Source organism: Sus scrofa, chromosome X, assembly GCF_054392235.1.
Source record: "Sus scrofa isolate SSC_HxYL_T2T_F1_AM1 chromosome X, Sscrofa_HxYL_maternal_Yorkshire_Landrace_v2.0, whole genome shotgun sequence".
In the NCBI taxonomy this organism is placed as follows: domain Eukaryota; kingdom Metazoa; phylum Chordata; class Mammalia; order Artiodactyla; family Suidae; genus Sus; species Sus scrofa.
In genome coordinates, this window is record NC_139401.1 from 30,144,169 (window position 1) to 30,161,202 (window position 17,034).

A 17,034-nucleotide genomic window follows, 5' to 3' on the forward strand; every position below is an offset into this window, starting at 1 on the left:
TGAGAAAAGAAAAAAAGTAGAATCTTACTAAATTTTCCATTTAAAGTGTCCTCTTGGAGTTCCCATCGTGGCGCAGTGGTTAACAAATCCAACTAGGAACCATGAGGTTTCGGGTTTGATCCCTGCCCTTGCTCAGTGGGATCCAGCAATGGCGTGAGCTGTGGTGTGGGTCGCAGACGAGGCTCAGATCCTGTGTTGCTGTGGCTCTGGCGTAGGCCGGTGGCTGCAGCTCCGATTAGACCCCTACCCTGGGAACCTCCATATGCCTTGGGAGCGGCTCAAGAAAAAGGCAAAAAGATAAAATAAATAAATAAATAAAGTGTACTGTTGTGTTTTACAGAATTCCTTTGTTTAATAATAAAAGCTATTGAATATCCAATCTCTTGAGATAGACCATGATGGAAAATAATATAAAAAAAGGGAATATGTATATATATATATATATATATATATATATGCATGACTGGATCATTTTGCTATATAGCAGAAATTGGCACAGCATTGTAAATCAGCTATATTTAAATTTTTTAAAAAAGCTATTGATATGTTACTGGCATTAGAATGACCATCCGCAGGCCTGATCCCAGTGCAGTTTGGAGAAAGTATAGCTAGTCTTGGAGGGGTGAAAATTAGAACTATGTGGCAAGAGATTGGGTTTTTGGAAAAATAAATTATTTTTCCAAATAATTACTTAGAGTCAGAGCTCAAAGTTCAGGAATGCTGGGCAGGCCTGAGGAAGGCAGAAAAGAAAGGCATTTGGAATTCCCTTGCTACTTTCCAGAGAAAGTGTAGGATTCTTTTAACTTGTATCACTTCTACTTTTGAATTTCCTCAGTCACCATTTGTTTCTCCCAGGTATTTTTCTTTGTCATTTATTATGAACCTTTTATCCTTCTGAGGTCATTGTACCTTAACCACAATTTCCCTGGTTGAGTCTGAAAACTTGGACCAGTTACTTGTCTACTTGAAATAGTTACTGCAGGGAATTTAAAAATTTCCCCCTAAATTCTAACAAAATATTTTGTTTTATTTTATTTTATTTATTTATTTATTTTTTTTGTCTTTTTGCCATTTCTTGGTCTGCTCTCGCAGCATATGGAGGTTCCCAGAGCCACAGCAACTCGGGATCCGAGCCGCGTCTGCGACCTACACCACAGCTCACGGCAACGCCGGATCTTTAACCCACTGAGCAAGGGCAGGGATCGAACCCGCAACCTCATGGTTCCTAGTCGGATTCGTTAACCACTGCGCCACCACGGGAACTCCTAACAAAATATTTTAGAACAGAGAATGGTAAAAGAGCTTAGCATGCTTATTTGACTTTTTAGAATTAGTCTTGCCTTATAAATAAATACATAAATGGGGAGTTCCCATTGTGGTGCAGCAGAAATGAATCTGGCTAGTATCCATGAGGATGCAGGTTCAGTCCCTGGCTCTGCTCAGTTTGGGGATCCAGCGTTGCCGTGAGCTGTGATGTAGGTTGCAGATGCGGCTCATATCTGGCATTGCTGTGGCTCTGATTTGACCCCTAGCTTGGGAACTTCCATATGCAGCAAGTGCAGCCCTAAAAAATCAAAAAATAAAATTAAAAATAAATATATAAGTAAATAAATAAGGAAATATATCAATGCATCGAAAGAATAATATCCATATATATATTCTGGTTTTTTTGGTTTTTTTTTTTTTTTTTTTTTGGCTGCACATAAGACATGGATGTTCCTAGGCCAGGGATGGAACCCATACCACAGCAGTGACCCAAGCCACAGCAATGGCGACACTGGATCCTCAACCTGCTGAGCCACAAGGGAACTCCTCATTAGTCACTTTTTTTGTCTTTTTGCCTTTTTAGGGCCACACCCACAGCATATAGAAGTTCTCAGGCTAGGGGTCGAATTGGAGCTGCAGCCTCCAGCCTACACCACAGCCACAGCAATGCCAGATCCAAGCTATATCTGCAACCTACACCACAGTTCATGGCAACATTCAACCCACTAAGTGAGGCCAGGGATCGAACCCTTATCCTCATGGGTACTAGTTGGGTTCGTTAACTGCTGAGCCATGATGGGAACTCCCTCATCAGTCATTTCTAAACAGATTAGATAGGAATTCCCTTATGGTAAGCACATTAAGGATCTGGCATTGTCACTGTAGCAGCTTGATTTGCTGCTGTGGCATGGGTTCCATTCCCTAGCCTGGGAACCTACTTCCACATGCCTTGGGTACAGCCAGAAAGAAAAAAGAAATGACTAATGGCTAGAGAAATAAGAAGAGAGTTTATCAGAATTAATCAAAACCACAGGATATAAAGAATTGGGGAGGAGTTCCATCGTGGCTCACTGGTTGATGAACCCAACTAGCATACATGAGGATGCAGGTTAGATCCCTGGCCCTGCTCAGTGGGTTAAGGATCTGGCATTGCTGTGAGCTGTGGTGTAGGTCTCTGATGTGGCTCAGATCCTGCTTTGCTGTGGCTCTGGTGTAGGCCAGCGGCTACAGCTCTGATTCGACCCCTCTCCTGGGAACCTCTACATGCCTCTGGTGCAGCCCTGAAAAGGCAAAAAGACAAAAGAAAGAATTGGGGAATGTCTTACTGGATTTTGATTTAAAAACAGGTGGAATATTTGCTACTCGTGGCCTGGTATTACCATCTTTCAAATGTTTAATTACTGTCTGAGGAATAATAAAAGTGTAAGGGAAATACACTTTCTTATAAATCATTTCCTCAGAATATTGGATGTGCTTTGCTTATCTGATTTTCTTTCATTTGTGCAGCCACACCCTCATAAGTGTACATCTCTAGAGAAATAAATTATATCTGTTTTGCTTTCTTGTGAACTAACCAAATGCATTCTTTTGTTTAAAGATGGGTGGAACAGGACCCTAAGGAAATTCTGAATTCTGTATATGAGTGTATAGAGAAAACCTGTGAGAAACTTGGACAGCTCAATATTGATATTTCCAACATAAAAGGTATCTTTAATATTTTACTCTATATGTGATTGTCTCAATCAAATTCTTTCCTTCGTTCATCACATACTTGAGTGCCTGTGCAGTGTCAAGTGTTTTTGTGAGAATTGAGACTATAACAATAAACAGGAAGATCACGTCCCTATTTTCACAAAGCTTTTGTTATGGTGAGGGTGAGACCAACAGTAAGAACAGACAAACACCAGCTAATTTCAGGAGCAGATAAATTCTGTGTGGAAATTAAAACCGAGTGATATGGTAGAGTGTGCCTAGAGAGGCTTGCTTTAGATTGGACAGCCAGAAAAGGCCTCTCTGAGGAGGTGACACTTTTGCTGAGGGCTCAAGGACCAAAAGGTGCCAGCCATGCAAATAATACCTGAGGGAAGCATGTTTGAGGAAAAGGAAGCAGCACGTACAAAGGCCCTGAGGTAGGGGTAAGCTTGGCCCGTTTCTGGATCAGAAAGAGCAGCATATCAAAAATAGAGTAAAAGAAGGGTGACCAGTTCCTACTGACACCCCTTATCCACCCTGTGGTGACCACGTCTGCAACCTACACCACAGGGTGGGTAAGGGATGTCAGTAGGAACTGAAATCTGGGAAGTGGATATGGCCTTGTCAGCCACAGTTAAGAGTTTGGACGTTATTCTTAGTGTTACAGGGAACTTAAGCAAGATGATAGGGGATGACAGGATCTGACTTGCAATTTAAAAACAACTTCCTGGTTGCTGTGTGGAGCAGTGTGGACAGAAAAAAAAAAAATAACCCAGTCGTCTAAAATTGATAGGCTCTGGAGTTCCTGTTGTGATACAGTGAAAACAACCCAACTAGTATCCATGAGGACACAGATTCGTTCCTTGGCTTCACTCATTGGGTTAAGGATCCGGCTTTGCCATGAGCTGTGGTGTAGGTCACAGACGTGGCTCGGATCTGGCATTGCTGTGGCTATGATGTAGGCCAGCAGTGCTAGCTCGGATTTAACCCTCAGCCTGGGAACCTACATATGCCGCAAGTGCAGCCTTAAAATCAAAAGACAGCAAGAAAGACCCATGTATGACTTGATATTAACAGTTTTTTTATATCCTATCCTCAGTTTATCCCTACATGTAAATGAAGTACTTCTTTATTTTTTGTGTGTCTTTTTTTGTCTCATTAGGGCCGTACCTGTGGCATATGGAGGTTCCCAGGCTAGGGGTCTAACCAGAGCTATAGCTGCCGGCCTACACCAGGGCCACTGCAATGCCAGATCTGAACTGCGTCTGCAACCTACACCACAGGTCACAGCAATGCCGGATCCTTAACCCACTGAGCAAGGCCAGGGATCAAACCCAAAACCTCATGGTTCCTAGTCAGATTTGTTTCCGCTGTGCCACGACAGGAACTCCTAAATGAAGAACTTCTAACGTAAGAGTTCCATTCACTAAGTTTTAGATGAGTTGTGTGTCAAAGTGATTGTTGGTCAGTTTCCTTGAATTGTCCTCACAGCTTTCATATTCTAACCAATGTAAACATGTAAGAGGCATTCAGTAGCACACTCTCTCATCAAAATATCCATTACCAGTGACTAAATAGCTAAAGTAGCTAAATGCCATGTCTCAACATATGTTCCAGAGCCATTGCCCATGATTTTGACCTCATTCTACCTCCCTTACAGGTAGGGTAGGCTGCAGTGTGTTGGCTTTTTGGACCTACTCAGGTGCCATTCTTTTTTTCTCTTGTCATTGTGAAGATGACACGTAACTCCAGTCCAAGTGACTTGTCTTCCACTTGCCCTGTCTGTAAGAATCCTGAACACACAGCTCTCTGCTCTACACTCTTCTGTGTCTGGCCAGTGTGAAACCTATACCTGAACCAAAGTGACCCAGCACTGCCTTCTCAACCACTATGGCCAAGAAAGAGAACGATCCACAAGCTCCTCCATACCAGGCCAGTTATGTTAAATACTTTTTCCCTGATAATTTATTGAATTGGCACTGCCTAGGGCCAAGCTTTTGCTTGCCTCTGTAGAACTGCATATCAGAGAACCCTGATGCTGTAAGGGATCTTCCATCACCTAGACCTGGCTGCAGATGATGGGGAAAGGACCTACTGAAGGTCATGTAGCTATTTCGTGGCAGAAAACATGAAAGCACAGCTGCCCTGTCTTCTGGTCCATTGCTTTTTTGAGCCACACTGATGGTAATCTCAAAAACCACTTCAGTTTTTAGTTCCATTGTGGCAGATCAATGCATTTTTTTTTCCAGCTGGAGAATGATTCATTTATTGTCTTATCTAAACAATCATTGAGTTCATCATAGCTGGTTGTATTTCTTTTGCACATTCCAGTTTCATTGGTTTTAGTCGTTCTCATCTGTTAATTTGTTGATTTCAGGTCCCTATGAACAATGCCTCCAAAATTAAAGTTCACTTTCCAGTTTAACAGCTCACATGTGCCCAAGACAAGTAAATAGGCTGCTTCTTTCCTTCTTGGAGAGCCTGTCACTGGACTGAAGGAAATACCAAATATAAAGAGTTACAATACCAGACACTCTCATTCATCCTCTCTCATATGATACAAGCAAAACAAACATACACTGTTACAAAGCTGAGAGCCTAAACTCCTCAGTGATTAGATAGTAGCTCTCATTCGCTTAGAGAACAGAGAAACCCCTACACCCGCTGCCTCCCCCTACCCAACATACCCACACATTTTCCTTCACCTCTCAGACTCTCAGCAGTCTCGGAGAGGTACTCTTTCTCTGAACAAACCTCCTAGCAGTGGTCACATCTCATTTGCAGTTGTTATAACTTGCCACAGGCACACATCCTCCAGAGACTGCTTTCTTTAAAAGCTTTATACCAGAAATCCCACTGTGGCTCAGCAGTAACAAACCTAACTAGTATCCATGAGGATGCAGGTTCAATCCCTAGCCTCACTCAGTGGGTTAAGGAGTCAGCGTTGCTGTGAGCTGTGGTGTAGCTCACAGACGTGGCTCAGATCTGGTGTTGCTGTGGTTGTCCCCTAGCCTGGGAACTTCCATATGCAACAGTCACAAGCACACACACACACACACACACACACACACACACACAGTTTTATACCTCTTCCTGCATGGCTCTCTTAGTAGTCCCAGAGCCTTGCTCTGGGGTTCCTGTTATTTTGCTATGGGTGTTACGGGGGGGGGGGGGTTGGTTTGTTGGTTTTTTCCCAGAAATGTGTTCCAATTATAAATTATGATTTTATTTTTCAATAAGGATGCATGTCATCCATAATTCTACCAAGACAGCAATGATAACATTATGCAGTATTTCCAAAGCCTTTTCCCACCAGGTCTGTTTCCTTAACTATGATTATAACTTGTCACAGGTAATATTAAGCAAAATTTAACTAGATTTCAAATATAGCATTTAACTAGCTAGTAAAATTACTCTCGTTTTTAAATGTCTGGGAGGGGAGGCTGATTTTACTAGTGACAGTCAGTGTTGAGAAAAACATCCCCTGAAAAAAAAAACACATGAGTGAAGCATGAAACTGCTATATACACTAGTAGTACATTAAGCTTTATATGTGCCAGTGGTTATAGTATCTGCAGCCAGAAGACTGCAAGGCCAGGAAATATATACTTTATGCATGTCACTTTCAGATGCTCTTAAATGGCAGGTGAACTAGCATGGAGAATTATAAAACCCAAATGTTATTCTGAGAAGGAGGGAATTAAAATTGGGAACTATTGGGAGTTCCCGTCATGGCTCAATGGTTAATGAATCCCACCAGGAACCATGAGGTTGCAGGTTCAATCCCTGACCTTGCTTAGTGGGTTAAGGATCTGGTGTTGCCATGAGCTGTAGTGTAGGTGATAGATGTGGCTTGGATCTGGTGTTGCTGTGGCTGTGGTGTAGGCCAGCAGCAACAGCTCCGATTGGAACCCTAGCCTGGTAACCCCCATATGATGTGGGTGCAGCCCTAGAAAAAGACAAAAAGACAAAAAATAAAAAATAAGATAAATAAAATAAAATTGGGAACTATTAAGAAAAAGCACCTGTGTTTGGATTAGCAGTAAGAAAAAAATTTTCTTTAAGAAACAGAAAAGCATGGAGGATTTTAGGGTACAAATGATAAGAAGTTGGCACGTTGAAGAAGTTCAGAGGCACTGCCTAAGGCCTGTGTCAGGAGAAACTAGTACCAGACATGTGTTTGTGGCTGGAAGAGAATCCTGAGATGCTGTTTTACTGGACTTTGATTGTCTGCAAGAAAAGCAATTTTACTTGGCACAAAGGAACTGAATTAAGATAGGGAAGAAGGAGTGGTTAGAGTGGAACCTGTGACCTGTGAATCAGACAGAAATAGCTCTAGATAATGTTCTCTATGCCAGTTAGAATGAGCCAGTAAAGTTCAGAATACAAAGAATGAGCCAATAAAGAAAGGTGGTGTGAGGGGCGTAGAAGAGCACCTCAAGGATTTCAGCTGAGGAAGCAGCCAGCTAGTTAATGGAACATTAATGGGCTGGGGGAGAATAGTAGAGTTTAGTGGACCATGAATTCACCCTGAGCCTTCACTGGCAAGCTGTCACGTACAGTGTTCACAATACTGTACTTTAACAACCATTGCGCCAAGGACTGACTGAGCTCTCTGGCCTCTGCTGTGCCCACAGTGCTGTTGCGGGATTCCCTTATGGGTCTTGCTTAGCTACCTCCCATTTTTGTGGGGGGGAGGGCGGGGGGGGGATTCTGTGACTGGTACTCCACTCTCTGTATAACAATAATGACAACAGTGAATGACAGCAGTAAGTAACATTTATTGAGCGGTTACTATGTGCCAGGCACTGTTTTAATGTGCATTAACTCAGGGATTCCTTTTTCTAATCCTGTAAGGTAGAAACTATTTTTATCTCCATTTTACAGAAGCTAAAACTAAGACCTAGGGTCGCGTTGCTTGGAAGCAGAGGAGTTGGAATTTGAAGCCGAGCCATCTGGCTTCAGAGCCTGAGTTCTGTTGAATAGCGCAATCCCCATTTCAGCAGACAGCCTTGTGTGCTACCTCACAGAGAAAGCTGAGGCTCTGGGATCCTCATTCTTCACCTTCCTATCCCTGTACTTAATGTCTGGATCTCTTACCCCCTTCTTCCACCTGAATATTAATCCCATCCCCTCCTGTCACTATAACAATTAAGACCATGTCCTGTTGATTTCTGGCCCCCTTGTCCCCCACATTCTCTTTTCCTCCTTTATTCGTATAATTCTTTATCTTCTGTTAAAAAAAAAATCTTTTCCTCTTATCCTACACCTTTAAGTTTCCTGATAGTAGAATCTGATTCATTCTTGTACCTCTGGAAAATATGTAAAATGAAGTAAGTCAATCTGCATTGGATAAAGATAATTTGGAACAAGGGAGTTGCTGATCCCCCTCAGCTTTCTGCTGGTCCAAGCATTCCTATAGTGTTTTATTCTGTGTGTACAGCCTGAGTAGTATGGACAGAGAGGTACATGTTCCTAAGAGAGGTGATGAAGGGACTTTAAACCATGCCATATGGAGGCAGGGCCAGTGGAAGAAAATTGCATTGTTTAGCCTTCACAGGGGAAGAGAAGACTAGAGGGACAAAATAACTGCTTAAAGTGTGAAAGGCTGACATGCAGAAGAAGGATTAACTTTATTCTATCTCCAAAGAATATAGCAAAGATGAATAGGTGGAAGAAATGAGGAAAAGGGTTTTTTTTTTCCTTTTTAATTTTTGGCCACAGTATACAGTGGCCTGATGTGGGATATCAGTTCCCAGACCAAGGATTGAACCTGGGCCACAGCTGTAAAAACTCCAAGTCTGAACCACTAGACCACCAGGGAACTCCCAGGGATTTGTTTTTAATAGCAAAGCTGGACAGTGGAGATCGGTTTGCCTGGAGAGGTAGCAAGTATATAGTCACTAGAAGCTCTGTCTCAAGGTTACATGGCAGTCAGTTCCATAGATTTGAGCATAAGAGTGTTAATTCTATAGTTTTGAAGGTTCTGCCCTAATCTTAAATTCTGGAAGAGTTTGATCTTTTAGCCCAATGTGTTCAAACTACAGTAGAATCTCCTGGGGGAGTTTAAGAAAAAAATATCAATGCTTGAATCACACCCCAGGTAACTTAAGTATTTTTAAAAATCCCAGTGGATTCTAACGGGCAACCAGTTCTGAGAACCTCCAACTTAATTGAATCAGGCTGAATTAATAAGATGGGATGGATTAGTATTTTACGTATAATAACTCACGGTAACTAGAGCACTTGAGTTGTATGTACGTTAGTATGATGTAATTGCCATCACATACTATACCTGTACCTGATTGAAACTCTTATGTCTTGTGACATGTTATTAAAATTCACAAAGAAAACAGAATTTCTAACTAACCATAATATGAGTTTGCCCAGAATGAAGGGATTTCATCTGGCTGTTTTCTTAAAATGTGGGCATGTGTGTGTGCACACACATGGAGGGAAATTTCTTGTAGCACTTAGTAAATAAATGAATGAGGTTGTTGTTGGTCTCCTCAGCATGATAAATTGGGTATTGCAAATTTGGGAAGTCATTGCATTCCCTTTATACAATGCAGCCTGCCTTAAAAAGCCTTTCATTTGGATATTGATCTGGATCCATGTCAAGGTGTGCTGGTAATGAAGCAGGAAGGAGTCTGCAGAAAGAAAAAGAAACACTTGACTTTGGATGTTTCTTTTCCTGGGGCCACTCAAGGAAAATAAACTCAGCACCAGTACAAATACTTCCAAAAGTTTTTTTCAAGTTGTTAGGTTTAGTTGTGCCTGTTAAAAAAAAAAAAAATGAAACAAAGAAAGGATTTCCCTGGTGGCTCAGTGGGCTAAGGATCCATCATTGTCTATGCTGTGACATAGGTTCGATCCCTGGCTTGGGAACTTTTCACGTGCTGTGGGTGTAGCCAAAAATTAATAAATAAAAATAAAACTTCATTATTTTTACAAACAATGAGAACTATCCTCAGATTTATGCTTTTTTTCCCTAACTTCTTTCTGTTTAACTTTCTCTTTAAAGCTATCGGTGTCAGTAACCAGAGGGAAACCACTGTGGTCTGGGACAAGTTAACTGGAGAGCCTCTCTACAATGCCGTAGGTAAGCTGTTGTGTGTGGACATCAAATGCAAGGCCTTTCTCCCCTTGCAGGTGTTGTCATATGGAAATATCTGGCTACAGAAGCATGTAGTCATGTTTCCTATAATCTCGTGGGTTGGGCAGAAGAGTCTTCTAAGGAATTAGTTGTTATATATTTACCATTTTCAGATTTCATCTTGAATTAACTCTTGTATGCCCTCCCATTCCTGATTCTTCGTGTCATGCAAATGAGCCAGAGTTGCCAGAACTTTTTATAATCCCTGTGGTTTCTGATGCCTGAAAGATCTCACCTCCTTCCCTCAAAACTCAAGATTACAGAAGTTCCCAGTCCCCTCTTTGTCTCTCTATAAAGTACTTGTGTGCTTGTTTTTCCCATTTAGGAATTCAAATCCATTCAGTTGCATTTATGAAAGTAAAATCTAGAAATTTTAGCTCTTTCTGTAAACTTTGCTATTTCAGCAGGGCTTCAAAAGCTCAATCCCAAATATATCAGTGTTAGATATCATATCTTATTTTTTTTATAGTTTTTTTTTTATTTTCCCACTGTACAGCAAGGGGGTCAGGTTATCCTTACATGTATACATTACAATTACATTTTTCCCCCACCCTTTCTTCTGTTGCAACATGAGTATCTAGACAAAGTTCTCAATGCTTTTCAGCAGGATCTCCTTGTAAATCTATTCTAGGTTGTGTCTGATAAGCCCAAGCTCCCGATCCCTTCCACTCCCTCCCCCTCCCATCAGGCAGCCACAAGTCTGTTCTCCAAGTCCATGATTTTCTTTTCTGTGGAGATGTTCATTTGTGCTGGATATTAGATTCCAGTTATAAGTGAGATATCATATCTTATTAAATGTGAATAAGCATGGGTATAATTTAGCCTCACTCTTAGTACCACATGACAATTGAGCACTGAATGACTGAATTTCCTTGCTATAAGGAAAATTTTGTTCTAAATCTCTAAAAGGCATCATTCTGTCACAAATAGCAAAGCACAATTGTTTTGTCAATAGAACACCGTGTTGTGGATTGTGAAGGAGACGTTGTTAGAGATGGAACAATTTATAGAATTAGCTATTTTTATTTTACCATTACTTTAGTATCAGTTGGAAGAAAGTGATACTCAGGCAGAAAATATACTACAAAGGTGCCTTGTAAGAGTAGCATGGATCCTTTGGAAATAGCCTTTATAAAAATTAAGTATTTAATGTTGTTGTGTTATAAAAAAAAATCATTGAGTATGTCTTCTGTATTTGTGGTTAAAAAATCAGAGAAGCAAAAAAAGTCAAAGAATTGCAGCCAAGGGTTCTCCTACACAAAAGTACAGCTTTTAAAATTTTATTTCATTCTCATTCTCATAAACAGCTCATTTTGCATGTAAGCACAGTATTATAATTTCAATGAGTAATGCCTACAAGAGTGTTTTCACAGACCAATGTTAGCCAACTTCTTAAGGTTTTACTCCTCCACGCCCACACCCCTCTTGTGTAAGGAAAGGGCTATTCACAGGAACCACAAAGTTCCTGTTAAGCTCTAAACTTTGGATTGTAAAAAATGCAACTTTTAGACTTCCGAGTTGTCATTTTAAAATAATGCAACTAGGTTAGTTGAAATTATACTTACAGTGAAGGATTTGAGTAAATATTTTACCAGAAAAACTTGTTGTGATGTGCTTATTTTACTCATTTCTTTTTCTTTACCTGTGTCTTTCTGCACCCCATTCATTTTATGCGCAGCATTAACTCAAACTGTACCTGTAAGATGTGAAGAACATTTTTTCTATACTGAACCACCGGCATGTTTTGAGAATCTCTCATGTGTTGGCACTATGGTAGATAATGTTACTGAGGATTTGAATTGTTGACTGTTTTTGTAAATACTTTATAATCTAGTTTTAGAAGGAGACTAACACAAAATAAGGAATAGTTGATAAATTGCTGCTAAGTTTAGTAGGAGTTAGAGCATGTTAGTATGGATTTTAAAGTTTTGGAATGCCTTTGGGGAAGGTTGAAATCCATTTTAGGCCTTGAAGACTGTATTGAAGGATTATATTAAGGAAGAATTGGAGGATAGTGTGAGCAAGCTATGAAACTGAAAACGTGTACACATATTTCTCCAAAGAGTGAAGCATCTGATCAGATTCAAGCGTAAGATGAGTTGTTTACTAGTTTGTTTTTTTGGTTTTTGGGTTTTTTTTGTTTTGTTTTGTTTTTATTTTTAGGGCCAAAACCCTGGCAGGGCTTCCCAGGCTAGAGGTTGAATCAGAGCTACAGCTGCTGCCCTACACCACAGCCACAGCAACTTGGGATCCTTAGCCCACTGACCAAGGGCAGGGATCAAACCTGCAACCTCATGGATCCTAGTCAGATTCATTTCAGCTGCACCACAATGGGAACTTCTGTTGTTTTTGTTTGTTTGTTTTTTTAACTGCGCCTGCAGCATGTGGAGGTTCCCAGACCAGGGCTCAAACCTGTGCCGGAGCAGTGATCCAAACTGCTGTAGTAACAAAACAAATCCTTAACCTGCTGTTCCACAAGAGAACTCCCTATTTACTAGTTTTAACAGAACTGGCAGTGATAATAATGATCAATAAGTGCTAAGTGCTATTACTGTCTTCTAGAGATTGTGCTAAACACTTTACCCATATTATTTAATCTCAATGACCCTGATGCAAATTTTACAGCCTTTTTTGGTAAATGAGTTGTGGAAAAGCTATATAACTTGTCTAATGCCATATAAGTAGATGTTAAACCAGTTTCGATGTAAACCTCTCCATCCCCAAAGCCTGTGTTTTCATAGGGGTTAGTAAGCATCTAGAGGGCACTGAAGGTCGTGGACTGGGCAACATGGGACAAAATGGGTAATAAAGGGGAGTTTAGCTTCCCACAATGGTGGATTGGGTTATTTTTAATGTACTTGTCTGCTGAGAACAGCTAGAGTAGTTGGGAAAAATTCCTCTATGGGACCAAGATCCAAGAGAGAAGGAAAGCAAGCCTGGAATTTGGTGGCTTTTTTCCCCCTAGATATAGCTATAGATTCTGAAAGGAGTATCTGAGAGGCTAAGCAGAACTTTCATAGGCTCATGGAAAGGCAAAAAATGAAGTCAGAAGCTACCAAGGGTGGAAATGAATATTGTTAACATCCCATACTTTTGATTGGAACTGTGAAAGACCAATCCTAGAAGAAAAGCAGAACTATACCAAACCTCTACAGGAATTAAAGCCCAGCTTCAAACAATTAAAAACCTGATTGGATTAATATGATCTGAGATTGCTGATGCTCCTAGCTAACTACCTTTCAGAAACAAAAGTGAGCCCTTTCTGGAGGAAAATTATCTGTATAGTTCTTCATATACAATTTCTAGTTTTCTATTAAAAAATATAAGGTATTCGAAATAACAATGACTGACAATCAGCAGAAACAAGTGACATTAGAAACAGACCCATAAGAAATCCTGATATTTGAGTTATCTGACTTTAAAATGACCATGGTCTACATGTTTAAGGAATTCATTGAGAAGATTGATAAGCTTAGCAAAGAATCAGAAATTTAAAAATAGAAATTCTAGAACTATATTAAACTCAGTTGATGAGTTTTACACCATATTAGACACAGCTGAGTTAGTGAACAGGATGTGCGATCAGAAGTATCCAGACCAAAGCACAGAGAGGCAGAGCTTTAGAAAATACAGAAAATAATCTAAGAAGAATATAGGGTAAGGTAAGACTGCTCAACACAGTTGTAATTGGAGACCCAGAAGAAAAGAGAGGTGATAATGATTTTCAAAACTGGTGAAAGATATCAAGCCACAAATTCAAGCAACACTATAATCCCTAGGCAAAATAAATACACGGGAAGCCATACATGAACATATGCTGAGATGTAAAGATAGAAAACAATTTTAAAGTAGCCAGAGGATATGATCTTCAAGAGAGTAACAACACTAAACCTTTCAGCTGATTGCTCAGTGGAAACAAAGAGTACAATAGAATGAAATCTTTAAACAGCTAAAAGACACTAACTTCCACCAAGAATTCTATATTTAGTGAGAATTTCCTTCAGAAATGAAGATGAAATATAAAGGCAAAGACAAACAAAAACTGATAGAAATCATTACCAGCAAACTTCTACTAAAAGTAAAACTAAATAGTGTTTTTCTGGTGGAAGGAAAAAATACTCTCAGGAGTTCCTATCGTGGCTCAGCGGAAACGAATCTGACTAGCACCCATGAGGATGCAGGTTCAATCCTTGGCTTTGACCTCGCTCAGTGGGTTAAGGATCTGGCGTTGCCATGAGCTGTGGTGAAGGTCGCAGTCACGGCTTACATCTGGCATTGCTGTGGCTGTGGTGTAGGCCTGTAGCTGCAGCTCCAATTTGACCCCTAGCCTGGGAACCTCTGTATGCCACAAGTGCGGCCAAAAAAAAAAAAAAAAAAAATGCTCTCAGATGGAAAATTGGCAGTGCAGGAAGGAATGCAAAGCCCTAGAAGGGGTAAATATGGAGGCCAAACTAAATGAATTTGACTGTATAAAATAATAATGTATTGTGATAGAAGCAAATTAAAATTGTAAGTACTACATGGCAACAGTAGTACAAGGAAGGAATGTGGAATAGCTGAGGTTAAAGTGTCTTGTCCTGGTATTGTCAAAGATTCATGTTGTAATCTCTAAGGTAAGCAGTAAAAGAGTAAAATAATGTATAATTAACAAGCTTATAAGGAGGGAAAATGGAATAATTTTTTAAAAGAAGGCAAGCAGAGAAAAAATAGAAACAGGAAGGAAAGACAAATACAAAGTATTGAAATCTAAATATGTAAGCAATTATATTAAAAAGGACAAGGTTCAGAGTTCCCGTTGTGGTTCAGTGGAAATGAATCTGACTGGGAACCATGAGGTTGCAAGTTCAATCCCTGGCCTCCCTCAGTGGGTTAAAGATCCAGCATTGCTGTGAGCTGTGGTGTAGGTTGAAGATTCGGCTTGGATCCTGCATTGCTCTGGCTGTTGTGTAGGCTGGTGGCTGTAGCTCCAATTCAGTCCCTAGCCTGGGAACCTCCATATGCTGCAGGTACAGCCCTAAACAGAAAAAAAAAAAAAAAAAGTCAAAGTCACTCTGTAGTAAAATCTAGTAAGGCGTAAATTGAGACTGCCAATGAGCTGATGGGATTAGAACAGTAAGCATGGAGGGACAAATTGGCAAGACCTTTCAGAGTAAAGATAAAGCTGGTATCCTGGAAATTAAATAGGGCATACAGGACTGCCAGATTTTTAGCCTGAGACAACAGAAGGAAATTAAGTAATATTTAAGGAGTGCCAACAGGGAGGAAAATGGCTTTCTTTCTTGAACAAGGTGAGTATTAAGCATGCAATTGAAGCTCATTTCTGGACAATTAGAATCTGTGGCTCTGTTGTAAAGAAATTATTCAAAATTTAGACTTAAAAATCAAAAACATAGCCTCAGCTTATAGTTGAATTCACAATAGGAATGAAGGTAAAATTAATTTATTCAACATGAGTTCAGGTGTTTTTCTGCAGAAAGGTTCTGTGATGATCTCTAGGCATGTAGTGACAAACCAGGCAGGCATCATGCGTGCCTTTATGACACAGAAGCTATGGATAGGAATTTGGAAGCTAGACAGAGAAAGGGAATAGAAAAGGGGGACAGAGGAGTAATTAGCTGGGAAAAGAAGCCACTAAGTAATGACAAGAATAGAGTCTACCTCCAATTTCACCCAGGAATACACTAAGGTATCCTATCTGCATGCACCTCTTCAGTTGAGAATATCAATGCAATATTAAATCTTAAGCCTCTGTGTCTTAAAACAGCACAAGGTGGGGTTGGTGGAAACAGAATCAGATTTTGACATGTCTTTGAGCTTCTTTGTCTTTGCTTATATCATAGCCTATGGGTTTTCTACTTTCCCCTCTGTCTCTGTGTTTTCTTCCTTCCTTGTCCCTTTCTCTTGTAAATCTCTGTCACTCTAGGCCTATACTTCTCCTCTTCATTTTCTCCCTTAGTAAATTATATAACTAATGAGCAGTACTTGTTGAGCAGACAAGCAAATGAGAGGGGCAGTCTACATTTCTTTTTTTTTTTTTTTTGTCTTTTTTTGCTATTTCTTGGGCTGCTCCCTCGGCATATGGAGGTTCCCAGGCTAGTGGTTGAATCGGAGCTGCAGCCACCGGCCTATGCCAGAGCCACAGCAACGCTGGATCTGAGCCCCGTCTGCAATCTACACCACAGCTCATGGCAACGCCAGATCGTTAACCCACTAAGCAAGGCCAGGGACCGAACCCGCAACCTCATGGTTCCTAGTCGGATTCGTTAACCACTGCTCCACTACGGGAACTCCTCTTTTTTTTTTTTTTTTAATTGCTTTTTATGGGACTTTTTTTATGGTTCAGGGGACCTTAATATGCATTCTGCTCACTCACCCCCAGTACAGTAGCAGAGAAGAGAATTTCAGGGGCCTATTAGTAGACCTGAAATAGGCTTGGTGAAGACTGAGAAAGGCTCTTTGTTCTTCCTTGCAATAAAGGTGTGTTTGTCAACTGACATGTTTTATAACGGTACACTTAAAAGAGTAGGAAGTGTTTTAATATTATCCATTGAGGCACAGATGGCCTGTTTTAGAAGTTTTGTCTTATTTTAGAATCTCTGTGTGGAGTTGCCATCATGGTTCAGTGGTTAACTAGTATCCATGAGTACACGGGTTCAATCCCTGGCCTCGATCAGTGGGTTAAGGATCCAGCATTGCTATGAGCTGTGGTGTAGGTTGCAGACACAGCTCAGATCCCAAGTTGCTGTGGCTGTGGTGTAGATCAGCAGCTGCAGTTCCAGTTGAACCCCTAGCCTAGGAACCTCCATATGCTGCAGGTGCCGTCCTAAAGAACAAAAGAAAAAAGGAATCTGTGTGTTAATTCTGTGGTGAGTGAGGTGCACATTGGTTTGGTATCTAAAATGGAGGTAAAATGCTTCCCT

The 17,034-nt window shown here is 40.5% G+C and overlaps 1 protein-coding gene across 34 annotated transcripts in view; it reads left to right on the forward strand.

The window, feature by feature from the left end:
• The window catches only part of GK (glycerol kinase), an 88,348-nt gene that overhangs the window by 14,093 nt on the left and 57,221 nt on the right, over nt 1-17,034 (forward strand). For all 34 annotated transcript variants that reach the window (XR_014834529.1, XR_014834530.1, XR_014834534.1 and 31 more), the window contains 2 exon segments: nt 2,864-2,970; nt 9,983-10,060. Coding sequence is in view for 15 of the 34 variants with exons in the window: in XM_013986029.3 (XP_013841483.1) it covers nt 2,864-2,970; nt 9,983-10,060 (185 nt within the window). In the remaining 19 variants the exon portion in view is untranslated.